Raw genomic sequence first — 13,491 nt, 5'->3', positions numbered from 1 at the left:
AGTAATAGTTCAAGCAATAATGCTATACACTAATAAACTCATCTTATCTTTGCTTGTATTGCAACATTAGGCAATGAAGATAACATAGAGAGTGAGCAGAAAAAAGTTATTCACCCCACCAACTGCTCTCTCTGAACACGTTACAACAGACAAAGGTGCAGTTCTTTGGGTACCCAAACCCATTCACCAGTCAGTTAGTTCACTGAAACTGGGGAGTTCTTTCTAAATTATATTTGGGTAAAAAAAAAAAAAAAGCAATGCCAACTTGCCTTTGTTGTAAGAGGAAAGAATAAAGAGAGATCAGGTCAGAAAGAGACTTTCAATACTGGGACAAACTCAGGGAGACTCTGAGTGCAGGGTTTTTGATCGGCTGTCTGGTGTAATCTTCTTTTGCTCTTTACATGTTGAACCAGGTAATGCCTCTGTTTTCACTTGTTCTGCACAACAGCCAAGCTCACTTTGCAAATATACAACCAAGCAGGACTGCAGGCTTACTTGCAGTGTGTCTTTTACTGAAAAATACATTTTATTTATCATAACATTCAAGAGAAAAAACAAAAACAAAAACAAACCCCAACATAATACAAATGCCAACTCATTCAGCTACAAACTTTGGTACTTGGCAGTTTCAGACGCTCTGTTCTCACGTGGCTGTGACGCTCCAAAGTGTTCCCGCTGTGCAATTCCCAGAGCGACGCCGCCGTCCTTCAATCCCAGGCCCACGGCACCCTGCAGTGGGATCACTTTGGGTTTCAGCTACACACTTGCCACAGTGTTGTCTCCATTGAGAGCAGCTCAAAGAGTCCATTTCTCTCCAGTTAGACATCTTCTGTTTCTTAATTCTTCCTCCACAGGCAACAGTCATCAACACGATGCGTTCACGGCGGTTTCCCCTTTGGCTTACAGCCCACCCCTCTCTCATCAGACATACCACCCACATCCTCTTAACAACCATTAGCCTTACCTCACATTTACACTTTTAAATATCTTTACACTGGTAACTAACCCACCCCTTTAAAAAGGAGAGGAAAAAGAAAGGGGCGGGGGAAAAAAAGGAGAAATAAAAAAAAAGAAATAGGTGAAAAAAAGCATGAGCATTTTTGAAGTATGTGTTCTCAGGTAGCCACAAGTTAATGGCAATATATGAGCATAAGGAATGACACTTTGGCCATCAACACTAAAGAATAAAGGTAGCATTGAATACAGACATGGGGGAAAAACACCCCACACAACCCATAAATAAATTTCAAATCATTCACCAGTTGATTCACCAAGCGCTTAATTTGATACTGAGTGAAGCCAACCCTGTTGCAAAAGACCAGAACAACATTCAGGTGCATCACTCCAGTCCCGCTCAAACTTTTAATTGGATCCTGACCTAAAATGCATGGACAGTTGGCTGGTGCGGCCCTAAAAACCCTGACAGCGGGGCTGGGAGGGAACTTGAGTGGTGCACAGGATTTGCCCTGCTTTGCACACGGGGTGAATTTCAGCTGTAACATACTATGACTGCACCGTGAAACATATAATACTAGCAGCTTGTGAGCCCTGACATGGAGGGCTTGACTCTAATCCAAGATATGTGCTTACACATCACCCCATCCACTGGAGAAATTCACCACTGGGTATACATGGAGAGCACCATATTAGCAGAGCTTTTTTCTGGTGACCTTTTGTGGCATTATCTGCTGGGTCCGGCTTGACTCAAGCCCAGAGCTCGGGTTCTGCAAAGTGAAGAACCTGGTGCTCAGGTCTGCAAGGCATTCAGCACTCTGGGATGAGTTCAGCAAAGCTTTGCATAGATGAGTGAAGGAAAAAAAATCCTTTCACCAGAAGTCCCCAGGAATCTGCTTAAGTATCTGGAGTTGAAGATGCACGTGAAGGCTTTGCTGGGTTTGCAAAGCGAAGCACCTTGCAAAACTGACCCCTTGATGCAAACAAGAAGTCTTTTTAGTAATAGACAAAATCAAGTAAACATTGTTTGACATTAGGATTGACACATTCCACTGAAGTAAACTCCCCTGAGAAAATAAATAGCTGTTGGTATTCCCTCATTTCATTGCTTTCATCTCCACAGGCAGTGAAAAACAAAACCCTGCAAAATTTACCTCCAACAAATACATGTTGAAATCCTGGGCAGTTGTTTTCTATGCTTTTTTTTTTTCCCTTTCAAGTACACCGGGTGAAACTGTAAACCTGAGGTTGTGTGTGCAAACCTATATCTTGTAAACTGCAACGGGAAACTCCGCTCCGAGCACCGATATAGGAAAAGGTAGGACAGGGACATTGTGGAACAGGGATGCTAGTATTATACTGAACGTCCTGCACACGTGTATGTCACAGGGAGCCATCCACTCCGGTACCTGCACTGTCCTGCAGTCCCAAGTACGGTTCTCTTTAACACTGATACTATAATCACAACACCTACGGACCTATCAGCCATGAGAAAGGGGGAGAAGCATTCATCTCCTTTAAGAGGCAGTCAGCCCCAATCCCAGAGGGAAGTTAAAGCTTGTCATGCAGGCTGTACATCTGAGGAGCACAGGGATCAGCCTTACACAATCTGTGCTCTTTAAAAAGGGTTACAATATTCACTGGATTTCCACAATGATGAAAATGAGTGAGAAGGTACATGAGAAATCAATCGCTATCCGCACACTTGCAGTGCATTTCATCCTGAGGGCAATTACAATTTGTGCCTGTAAACAAATAAATTGCATTGAAATACAATCTCACACATATGGTTAAAGACAGTTCTACCTGAGTTTTCTGTACCTCGTGAGTTACTCAGAAAAATGAATAGCCAGGGCTTATTTTAAAAATAGGAAACACTGAAACTTTCCTAGCTGCAGGAAGCCTTGAAAACAGGTGGAGAAAAATCCTGCCTGTGGGCAAATGCTTAAATAAAGACTTTTGGGGTTTGCATTTAGACTTTAAAATTCTAATCTGTTACCTCAAGAAAGCTTTATGTTATATAATTTAGGTTTGGTCTTACATTTATTTGCTTCCCAAAGCGCTTCACTTAACCAAAATTTTGGGCAGGGAACAGACTATTGAATTTTAGTTTTGGTGTCATAATAGCAACTCTCTTTTGGTGAGACAAACTAGTTGCTGGTAACCAAACAATCAGTTTGAGCAGAGTTGGACATATAAATCACTGCACTGTCAGTAATCTTATTGCATATTTTTTTGTTCGAAAGGTAAATATTTTCTCAGCAAATTGTAATTGTAGCCCTCAGATAAACTTGTCAAACAGCTAAAGAAAAAACTGAGGCTATAAAATTTAAAAATAATCTCACAGGGCAGTGACTAGGATTATGTTTTCAACAATGTTACAATTTAAGGAAGAATGGACTGCAGTCTTAAAGGAAAATAAATGCACTTCTCTCCTTTAGAACCAGGATTTTAAAATATTACATTCAATTTCTGGTTTCCCAGTATTTAAACGCTGTCCTAATTAAGGCAACTTGTGATATTACACACAGTACAGAGGAGCAAACAAAAAATGAAAGCAATCAAATGTGTTTTCTGACATTTACACAGTTGGTTTTGAACCATGGCAAAAAATAAACACTAAGGATAAATTTACCACTACAGCTCTCTTCCTTTGCAATTCCAAGTGAGAAGCAGAGAGTACTAAAAAACCATCTGATTGCAAATTGTGACTAAAACCTATACAGAAGACCCTCATTTACTGCAATAGGAGAGAGCTGAGGGCTTCATTTCATTTTTGAAGAGCTGCAGGGCTGCACTGGATCATCACAACACATTCCAGAGACCTGAATGAAGCTGTGTGGTGATCCACACTGAAACACTGCTGCATTTACACCCTGCATTTTACAAACAGCTGTAGTGGCATCACTGCCATTAGCTACCAGCACAGAGGCAATGCCTAAAGCCTGCAGATTGGCTTCAGCACAAAAAGAACTTTGCACAAACTAATGCAGCAACTTAGTGCTGCTCACATCATTAAATGTAGGCATACTCCAAAACAGGGGGGCATTTAGGAGAAAACAAGAAACTTACATGCTTGTTTTGTATGATGAAGCAAAAAAATTGAGAAAACTGTAGAAGCAGTTTTTAGGATTATTGTTGAAGAGTTACCAAGTGTATTTCAAATTAAAGAAGCATAATTCTTCTTCCTTATCCCTGTGGAAAAACAAACAAACAAAACGAGAAAAGCATCATTAATATAGCTTGTTAGAGAGCTGCCACAACAATCTGAACAATCTCTGCTCCTCTAGAGAAGTGCATAAATACCTCCTTTGTCATCACACTACTCTTGCTGCTCATTTCCTAAGCCACGGCCAAAGATCAGCCAAGGGCACCCAGGTTTTCAAACCGAGTCAGTTGTTGGGCAGCCCTGGTGTTTTGCGCAGAACCCATCCTTGCTGCTCAAGGTGTGGAACCTGCCGTGCCTTCCAACCCCACAGCTCCCAGCAGACAGGTCCTGGGGAGCCCCGTGGCCATAGGTGGAAAGAGGCCAATGAGACCTGTGCGGGATTTCAGCGGTCCATCGCTCGGTTAAAGACCTGGGAGCTTTCCTTACCAACACAGCAGGAACACATCAGGAAAAGGGAAACAACCCATACCCAGTGCTCTAAGATACTTAATGCTCTTAAACACTGGCTCAGGAAGTCATCCTTGGTAGGAGGAGTCATTAAGGCCACCATGAACTTTTATTGGTACCAAGGTTCAGCACTATTGAAATGTTTCCTGAGTAGCCACAGTTTTGAGCACAAGGTCATGCTTATTTCCATTTGTAGACTGATTTACTGGATCAAATGTTAGAGCCTGTTTGGTTCTTGAAATATTCCAGTACTTCCCACTAAAACTGGATAAATTCTTTACTAAATTCTCAGCAAAGGCATCAGCATAAGTAAGTCCTATGTACTGCATATTACGCTCTAAGTTGACTTCTTGACTTAGTAATGTGGAACAAACATCCTGCTGAACCGGGAACAACTAAAACAAAGTGTAAAAAATACCAATTTATGAGGCTTTAAAATAATTTTTATATACTATCCACACAAAGTTAATTTTTAAATGAAAGCATTGATTATGTGATAGCAGTTAAGAAGAAAACACAACTGATAAGAATATTTGCATATGTATTCCTGTACCTGTAAGGTGTTTATGCTCATGGATTGAACAGAACAATAAAAAATACCCTTCTAAGATTGGCAGTACAATTTACTACAGTTGCTTTCTACTTTGCTACCTGTTCTTTTCTCATTTATTTACCTAACACGAGGCAGCAAATCCAGAGAGTGAAATATGGGAACAGATACAATAGCTAAAAACACATTTTCATTTACTCATCCTGGGAATGAGCTCCTGTCAGGCAGTTCACTCTCTACAGGTTGTTCTGTCTAGGTTTGGATGCAAGTTTATTTGAACTGAAAATTAGCATCAAGGAAGAAGTGCAGCAGGCAAGGATAATGCTGCTAAAGCTCCCCATTTACTGTGAGTGAAGAAGAGGAGGAGAGAAGCAACCATAGGATATCACTCAGAAATATGCACATATTTTCCACTATTTTCTGCATATCAAAAATTTAAGTATAGTTCAGAAATGGCAGCTTGGATTTTGTCAGAACACAAACTGATGGGATCCATTTTATCCCAATGATTATGCAGATAAAAGGACCAGATCCAAAGGGAAGTGCTGGAAGAGCAGCAGATGTGCAGGAGATTTGGTGTCAATCCAATGACTCCTCCTGCTCAGGATGATGGCATCACACCATTTACAAAACTTCAAGTCACACTGACCTCCCACAGGTGACAGAGACCTAGATGGAGCAGTCCTTAACACAGTGATACAGTTAGTGAATGAAGACGTGGAAGAAATAGAGCAAAAAAAGGAAGAAGAGAGTGTGTGCAGTGCAGAAAGGAATTCAGGAGTGGAGAAAAAGAGCATTCATTCAGCTCATTTTGCCTAGTAAAAAAAAAAAGGGACCTGAAAGGACAGTACTTTATTCAACTCTCACACTCAAAGGATGAAATCTGGCTGGTTTCAAACCCATTTTAGGATCTGCACAGCATTGCTGCGATCAAAAAACCCTGGTCTGGTGTGAAAGCAACTGACTGGAATAAAAAAGTTAACAACAGTTCACCCTTAGATTCACATGAAATTATACTGCTGTTCTTGGGGACAAACAGCACACTGAGCAAACAAAGGCTTTTCATTAGAAATGGAATGACAAAAGATAGAGGAAAATAATGGAAAACAAAAGTAGTTAATGGAAGAGAGAAGAAGAGGAAAAATTATCCACAGGGACATGAAAGTTATGTAGGTGAATGAAAATGACAGGAAGAAGAAAGCTACAGATGTGATTCCCCTGTGGCATATGCCTGATTTTGCACTGAGAGATAAGAGTGTCCAACCAAAGTCTAATGACAAGTTAAAGTCATCCTGCAGCGTGCGGTTAAAATTATTTATTTTGAGACTGTCAGAACAGGTCAAGGGGAAAAGTGCATCCATTGTCCAGCAGCAGGACACCTCCCTCAGCCGCTCTGAGACAGCCCAGAGGGGGCACCCCTGTCTGTGTTAGACAACAAATGCCTTGGCATGATCAAAGATTGAAAGGATGGTAAAATGAAACTCAAGTCTGCACACTGCTGAATGATCTTCTGTACTGAGCACACACCACCAGTGTTTTGGGACAGCTTTCACACAGTTCTGCAGTGCTAGAGCTCTGACACAGCACAACAAAGCAGGGCTGCTGTTTTAACTTCACCAGGGAGAAAGAGCAGTTTGGTGAGAGCATCACCTGCCTCACCAGGCACTGAAGGCAAGGTAAATACATGATAACAGGATAACCCTTTGGGAACTGAGGGGCAGGGCACACCAGGAAATACAATGTTTTTCACTTTTAAAGAGTGAAAAAGACACAAGAAAAGCTGGAGGTCTTTGTTTAGGTGCTGTTACAAATACAACTACTATGTGCCCCACCTTTTCAAAACCATCAAATCTCTAATCTGAAATCTAACAAATTCCTTCTCCTAGCAGTCTCAATTTAGCCTCCAGACCAAAGGGAAAATAATGAACTACTTTCTGCCATTTCATCTAGGTTCTCTGGCTTTACTGGCAAGATGAACTCAAGTAGCACAGCTGAGCTCAAGTTAAACTGGCATGTTGCCTGTCCTGAGTGACCCATAAGGGCCAATGAAAACAACTTCATCCACAGCCAGGATAAAAGAATGGAACCTCCAAGATAAAATAATTACAAGCAGAGAAGTGTGTGTATAAATCACATCAATAAGGTTTCATTCAGCAAATAATCTACTATGTAGTAGATGATGCAAACAACAACAACAAAAGAATTAAAGCAAAATAAATAACCCAAGTGCTGGAAGACAAAATTTACCCTCAAGCATGCAACAGGGCAAAGCTCAGCACAAACTGGTGACAACCCCAAACTTCTGGCTGTTGCCACTCTTCCACTCTTTCTCTTTGCCTTTTCATGTACACCAAAAAACCAACTCTGTGACTTCTTGGTAAACCTTGGAAGATTTGGCAGCTCTGGCTAATACTGCACATGATGAAGATGAGCCACGCATTCTAATGCAAGAGGCAGAAGGAGCAGTGACATCAATCCTGAAGACACTTATGTAATATTTCAGGTCTTTTAAAATGAAATGTTCCTTGGTTATTTTGCACAGGACATATTGCACCACACTGGTTTCAGTGCACGCTGTATGCCCAATCCTGTGCCCTCCTCCTTGCTCTAGGACAGGAACTCAGTGTCCCTGCATGCACACCCCTGAATTTGGGGGCTGGCCCTGGGTTACAGCCCCAGGTAGCAGGACACTGTCAGGACTCTACAAGCTCAGAGCTGCTGTGTAAAACTGTGCATTGCAGCAGCGCCCCGGGGAGCCCCCCTGCAGCACAGGCAGCTGTGGGCACCTCTGCCCCGCCAGCAGCCCGTGGCATCAGGAAAGCACACCTGGGACTGCTCCACGCATCCTCACCCCACTAACAAGAAGGACCCAAAAAGGGTTTGCTTCCGTTACACCCCTCTCCCACTCTTCTTGAGGATGAGGAGAAACAGGTACAGGGGAAAGAGAGAGGTGCTCACCTTCCCTTGGGAGGAAGAGGTGAGAGGTGAGACAAGAGGAGGATGTGATGCTGAGGTGAAGGGGCTCTTTCATGGCTTGCAAGATGGGTCCAGATTGTGGATCCAGAGATGTCCAACCACACTGCCATCCCCGGGAGCAATGGGAGGTGCCCCAGCCACGGGGCTGCACAAATACAGGTTGTGTGATGAGTGACTATGGTGTGCTTCTCTGAAACTGCCAAAAAAAAAAAGAAGCTCCAAGTTCCACCGAACTGCACCAAGGGGTGTGCCTAACCTTTCTATATTTTACACCCTAGGGAGGGCCCCTCTGTGGACCCTCTCTCCCCTGAGGAGAAGCTGCGGCACTGCTGTTATTTGGCCAGTAACCCGCTCTGCCCTGACCATCGCCGGTGGCAGCCGCGCCCGACGGGCAGCACCCACTCACCCGCGCTCTTCACCGGTGCTCCACCACGAAGCGCATGGTGGTGCCGTCGAAGGAGGGCGGCGCGACGATGCGAGGGCCGGTGGCCGGCGCTGTGATGCTGATGACCGGCTTCGCCTCGGCTGCCCCGTGCCGCGGCGGCGGCGGGCCCTTGCTGGTAGCCACGTAGTAGGGGGTCTCGGCGAAAGCCGCCTCTGGCGCGGCGGGGCTGCCGGGCTCTGCGGGGGCGCTGCCATCGCTGCCCGAGTGGGACAGCGGGCGCTGCAGGGCGCCGGCGGGCAGCACGGTGGCGGCGGGCAGGAGCCCGGGGTAGAGCATGTACGTGGCGCCATAGGCACCGGCATTGAGGGCGAGGGGCGAGAGAGGCAGCGGGACGGGAGCCACGGCCGGCTGCTGGGGCACCGGCACCTCCACGTACTGCCCGGTCTCGGGGTCGAAGAGGCGCCGCTTGAGGGGCTGCTGCACAGGCGTGTCCACCAGGTAGTACTGCCCGGTGCTCACGTCCAGCAGCACCTTGCGCTGCGTCTGCGGGAAGGGCTCGGCCGCTGTGGCCGCGGCGGGCACGGAGGGCGAGAAGCAGAGCAGCGGCGGCGGCGCGGCGCCGGGCAGGGCGGCGAAGGGCAGCGGCGGGCGGTACAGGGCGGCGGGCGCGCCCTCGGCGGGCGGCGGGGCGGCGGCGGGGGGCTCCTCGGCGGGCGGGGGTCCGGGCGGCGCTCTGGGGCTGCCGGGGGGCTTGGCGGCGCCGAAGGGCTGCAGGCTGCACAGCGCCGCCGCCGCCGCTGACGCCGAGGCCGGGCCGGGGCGGACGCCGCCGCCCTCCGCCGCCGCCGCGGACGGGGGGGAGCCGGGCTCGGCGGCCGCCTTCAGCGGCAGGGACAGATAGTTCCCGCAGTCGGGGCCGCGCTCCGCATCGCCGCCGCCGCCGCCCGCGGGCAGCCGAGGGGAGCGCGGCGGTGCGGGGCCCCGCGGGCCGCCCTCGGCGGGGAGCTTGGCCGGCGCGGGGGCCGCGGCTCCGCCCGCCCCGCGGAGCGTGAGGAGGGCGCGGGGGGCGGCGGAGGGCTCGGCGCGGGGCGGCGGCGGGCCGCGCTGCCGCTGCCGGGCCAGGCTCTCGAAGGCGGCCGCCTTGGCCGAGACCTTGTCGGCCGCGCTGTTGGAGGGGCGGCGGGGCAGCCGCTCGCTGCTCGAACCCTTGCCCGACGGCTCCTCCGCCTTGTCCGCCGGCGGCGGCGGGGGCGGAGCGGCAGCGGCGGCGGGCCGGGACGCGGCGCCCCGCTCCTGGCTGGCAATGAGGGAGAGGACGTGGCTGTCGGTGATGGGCAGAGGGTCGCTCTTGCGCTTCCACTCGCGCTTGTTGAAGCTGTAGAGCTCCTCCATGCTCCGCACCGCCGCCGTCAGCTTCTCCAGCGCGTTCTGCACCGGCGCTGCCTTGCTCTCCTCCCGCGGGTCCTCCTCCGGTCCCCGGCCCCTCTCGGGGGGCGGCGGCGGCGGCGGCTGGTGCCGCCAGGGCGCGGAGGACTTGGAAACGATCTTGAGCACAGCCGGCTGGCGAGCATCGCTCTTGTTGGGGGCGATGGTGGCCACTGGCAGCCTGCCCGAGGTGCGGTGCACCAGCACGGTGCCCTCCGGAGGGCAGGCGGGCGCCCTGCCCGCCGCCTTGGCCCCCGCCTCGGTGGGCTTGGTGCCGGTGTGGCCGACCGCCTGGCAGGTGATGACCACGGGGGAGAGCGACCGGGGGACACCGGCGATGACCAGCTGCTGCCGGGGCTTCTGCTCCGGGCCGCCTTGCTCGGAGGCGCCGCTGCCCTTGTCGCTGCTGTTGTCTCCCGAGTCGGCGCTGTAGGAGCTTTTGATGAGCTTCCGCACGTCCCGCACCTGGTGGAGGATCCCCTGCGCTCTGTACTTGCTGTCCCTCACGTCGCGCACCAGGAACTGTGGCACTTTGTCGGGGCCGTCGCCGGCCTTGAGGGGCTTGAGCGGCTGCCCCCTGCCCTCCTCCGGCGGCCGGCCTGCGATCTGCGGCGTCAGCAGCTGGGCGATGCTGAAAGCGGCGTCCCGGGGCTGCTGCACGCTGCCCAGGCTGATCTTGATCTCGGGGGCTTTGGGCTTGGCGGCGGGCGGCGAGGTGGCGGCGGCGCCGGCGGCGGCCGAGGACACGGCGGCGGCCGCGGCGGAGCACTTGGTCGCCCTCTTGCCGGGATCCTTCTCCCGAGGGGTGTGCTGAATGGCGGGGACGAACAGGCGGGACATCTTGGTGGACTTGCCGGCAGAGATCTCGCCCAGGTCAGCTCGCCAGTCGTTCTTGGGAGACAGCTTCAGCTTACCGACGGGCGCCCGCTCCTCCTTCCTTTCCGCCTCCCGCTCCTTCCAGGACCTGAAGGCGCTGTTCTGGCTGCGGAGGAAGGTGGCCTTGATGGCCTCCGAGGCGCTGCGCTTCACCTCGCACAGCTCCTCCGACAGCGCCCGGTCCAGGCTGCGGTTCCCCTCGCGGGGCGTCGACGCCTTGGAGGCCGGAGAGCGGCCCCCGCCGCCCTCGCCCGCATCCTCCGCCGGCGCCGCGGTGCAGTCCGAGCCGCCCTCCGAGTGCCGGGAGTTCTGCCGCTGCACGCCACCCTCCCGATGCCGCTCCCGGCCGGCGCTGCCGCCGGTGGGTTCAGGCTCCCGGCCCGCGCCCGGCCCGGTGTAGGAGGTGTCGGTGATCTCGCCCCGCTCCATCTTGAACTCGTGCTCCAGCTGCATCTTCTTGGAGATGACGTTTTTGAGGAGGCTGGAGGCGAACCTGGACTTCTTGCTGGAGCCCTTCCCGCCGCCCTCCGCCGCCGGCGGCTCCCCGGCCTCGGCGGCATCGCCGAGGTCCAGCAGGGTCACCACCCGGGAGCCCGCCCGCAGCCGCCGCGGCGTTTCGACGTGGGCGATCTCTCCGTCGAGCTTGCTGACCACGAACTCGAGGGCTTTGGTCTGCGAGCGGCCGGAGCGCAGCAGGCTGGGCTCGGCTCTCGGCCCCAGGCTGCCGCACTTGAGGTCCAGGTAGGTGGACCAGCGGTTGATGCCCAGGGCATTGTCGGACAGGGAGGCGGAGGAGGCGCGGGAGCCGGGGCGCAGGGTGTCGAAATAGGGGTACGCCAGGCTGCGGAAAGCCCTGGCCGTAAGGTTTCGCACCTCTTTGTCGGCATCGTCCAGCTCGCTGACGGCGCTGGAGGCGCCGCTCGAGTGCTCCCCTGCCCTGGCGGCCCCGCACCGCGTCTGCAGCCGCGCGGGCACCGCGATGAACTTTTTCGCGTGGTCGCGGACCGCATCCTGTTTTAAACTCGCACTGCGGTCGGGAGCCGCGGCGACACGGAGACTCATGTCGCCTTCATGCTTGGCAGCGTAAACAGTGTTTTGCTTTCCGTGCACGTTGCTAGACTCATTTATAGCCCGGGAAGCGGCTTTGATTGATAGGAGAAGCTGGGCGCCCGGGCTCCCGCCGGGGCGGCCGGGCTGCTTGGACCGGCTTTCCCCCGAGCTGGCGCGCTTGTCCCCGCCGGGGGTGTCGTGTTCGGAGGTAAGGCTGACGATCTCGGTGCTGCTGGTGTTGTCGATGCTGTCGGTCTGGTTGTTGGGGTCGCTGGTGGTCGTGCTAAGGTAGCAGCTATTCTCCTCCTCCTCCGTCAGCGTGTCCCCCGGGGTCTCGTCGCTCCCGAAGGAGGCGTAGTCAACGAAGGAGTAGATCACGTTGTTATCCTCGAAGTCCCAGCGGGCGGCCAGCCCCGCGTCGAAGTCCATGTCGTGGTCCACCTCGCTGAGCTGGATCTCCTGCGTGCTGATATAGTGCGCCTCGTCGCGGCCGCCGCCGGGAGGGGTGCCCGGGGGGGCGCCGGGGGGAGTCGCCTTGCGCCCCGCGACCTCATCCTCCACTTCGCTTTCGTAGCCGAAGGACGACGAGGAGGTTTTGCCCTCCGTCGACACCGGGTCGCCCACGGAGGGAAAGTCGTCCGCCTTGGTCACGGGCGAAGGGCAGGAGGAGGAGGAGGACTCCGGGCAGCCCCCCGCCTCCGGCGTCCCGCCGCTCCCCGCCGCTTCCACGGAGCCGGGGCCGGCGTCAGCGCCGCATTCCGCCGCCGCCGGGGAAGGAGGGCGATCCCGCCCGTGGTCCAAGGATGCTGGCCCCGCTTCCTCCCCCGGGGGTCCGCCGCTCGCCGAGTCGCCATCCCCGGTCCCACCGGCTCCGCTCTCCGGTGCGGGACCGGACGCTCCCTCCGCGCCGCCGGCCGGGGCCAGCTCGGGCTTCTGGCGGCTCTCCTCCGGCCCCTGCGGCGAGCCGCGGATCTCCACGTACGCCGCCTCCCTCTCCTCCTGGGTGGGCGCCTCCGGGCCGCGGTTCGGGCTGGGGTTTGTGCTCGGGTCCCGTTCGGCAGCCGCGCCCTCCGGGCCGGCTCGGGGGCTGGCGGGCCGCTGGCCGGGCGCGTCCATGCCGGGGCCGTCGGGGCGCGGCAGTGGCCCGCGGGGGCGGGCAGGCACGTGCCGGGGGGACGGGGGGGCAGCGGCCGCCCACGCCCTGCCCTCCCCTCCCCTTCTTGCCCTCCCCTCCCCTTCTTGCCCTCCCCTCCCCTCCGCTCTCGTCCCCTCCTCCGCCCGGCGCGCCGGCTCCCGGCCCGGGCGGGCATCGCCGCCGGGAGGCGAAGGGGTCGGGCCGGGCTCAGCTCCCCCCGCGGCGCAGGGCAGCCCGTCCGGCCACCGCGGGGGAGCTGGCCCCGCACATCCCAGGTCCTACGGGTTTTCCGAGATGGTCTTCGCTTGCACGGCCCCAGGCGCGGACTATACATAGAGCCGGCGTCACTTAGGCCGGCTGAAATCCTATTTTAAACGTCTGTGTTTGCCGGAATAAGGGCGCCCGGACACCCCTTGGAAGGGGAGAGTTGCCCATGCCTACAAAGATGCTGCCAGTGCCCAGCTCCCCGGGGAGCCGGCGGCACGGGCTGCAGGAGACAGCTCCCAGGGCACCGGCTGAGCGCG

At 54.2% G+C, this 13,491-nt stretch overlaps 1 protein-coding gene across 1 annotated transcript; it reads right to left on the bottom strand.

Moving 5' to 3' along the window:
- Nucleotides 1-495: 495 nt before the first annotated feature.
- On the bottom strand, nucleotides 496-13,018 carry C4H4orf54 (chromosome 4 C4orf54 homolog). The gene is made up of 2 exons (XM_038136260.1): nucleotides 8,503-13,018; nucleotides 496-4,149 (listed from the first exon to the last, which is right to left on the bottom strand). Exon 1 carries the CDS (start codon nucleotides 12,946-12,948, stop codon nucleotides 8,512-8,514), a length of 4,437 nt encoding a protein of 1,478 aa, XP_037992188.1. The 5' UTR covers nucleotides 12,949-13,018; the 3' UTR covers nucleotides 496-4,149; nucleotides 8,503-8,511.
- Between the last annotated feature and the right edge of the window lie 473 nt (nucleotides 13,019-13,491).

Source organism: Motacilla alba, chromosome 4, assembly GCF_015832195.1.
Source record: "Motacilla alba alba isolate MOTALB_02 chromosome 4, Motacilla_alba_V1.0_pri, whole genome shotgun sequence".
Classification (NCBI taxonomy): domain Eukaryota; kingdom Metazoa; phylum Chordata; class Aves; order Passeriformes; family Motacillidae; genus Motacilla; species Motacilla alba.
The sequence above is the reverse complement of the archived record's forward strand: the minus strand, read 5'-3'. Positions and strand labels throughout refer to the sequence as shown.

Coding starts and splice junctions, on each gene's coding strand:
- C4H4orf54 (XM_038136260.1), bottom strand. CDS start 12,948: ATGGACGCGCCCGGCCAGCGGCCCGCCAGCCCCCGAGCCGGCCCGGAG.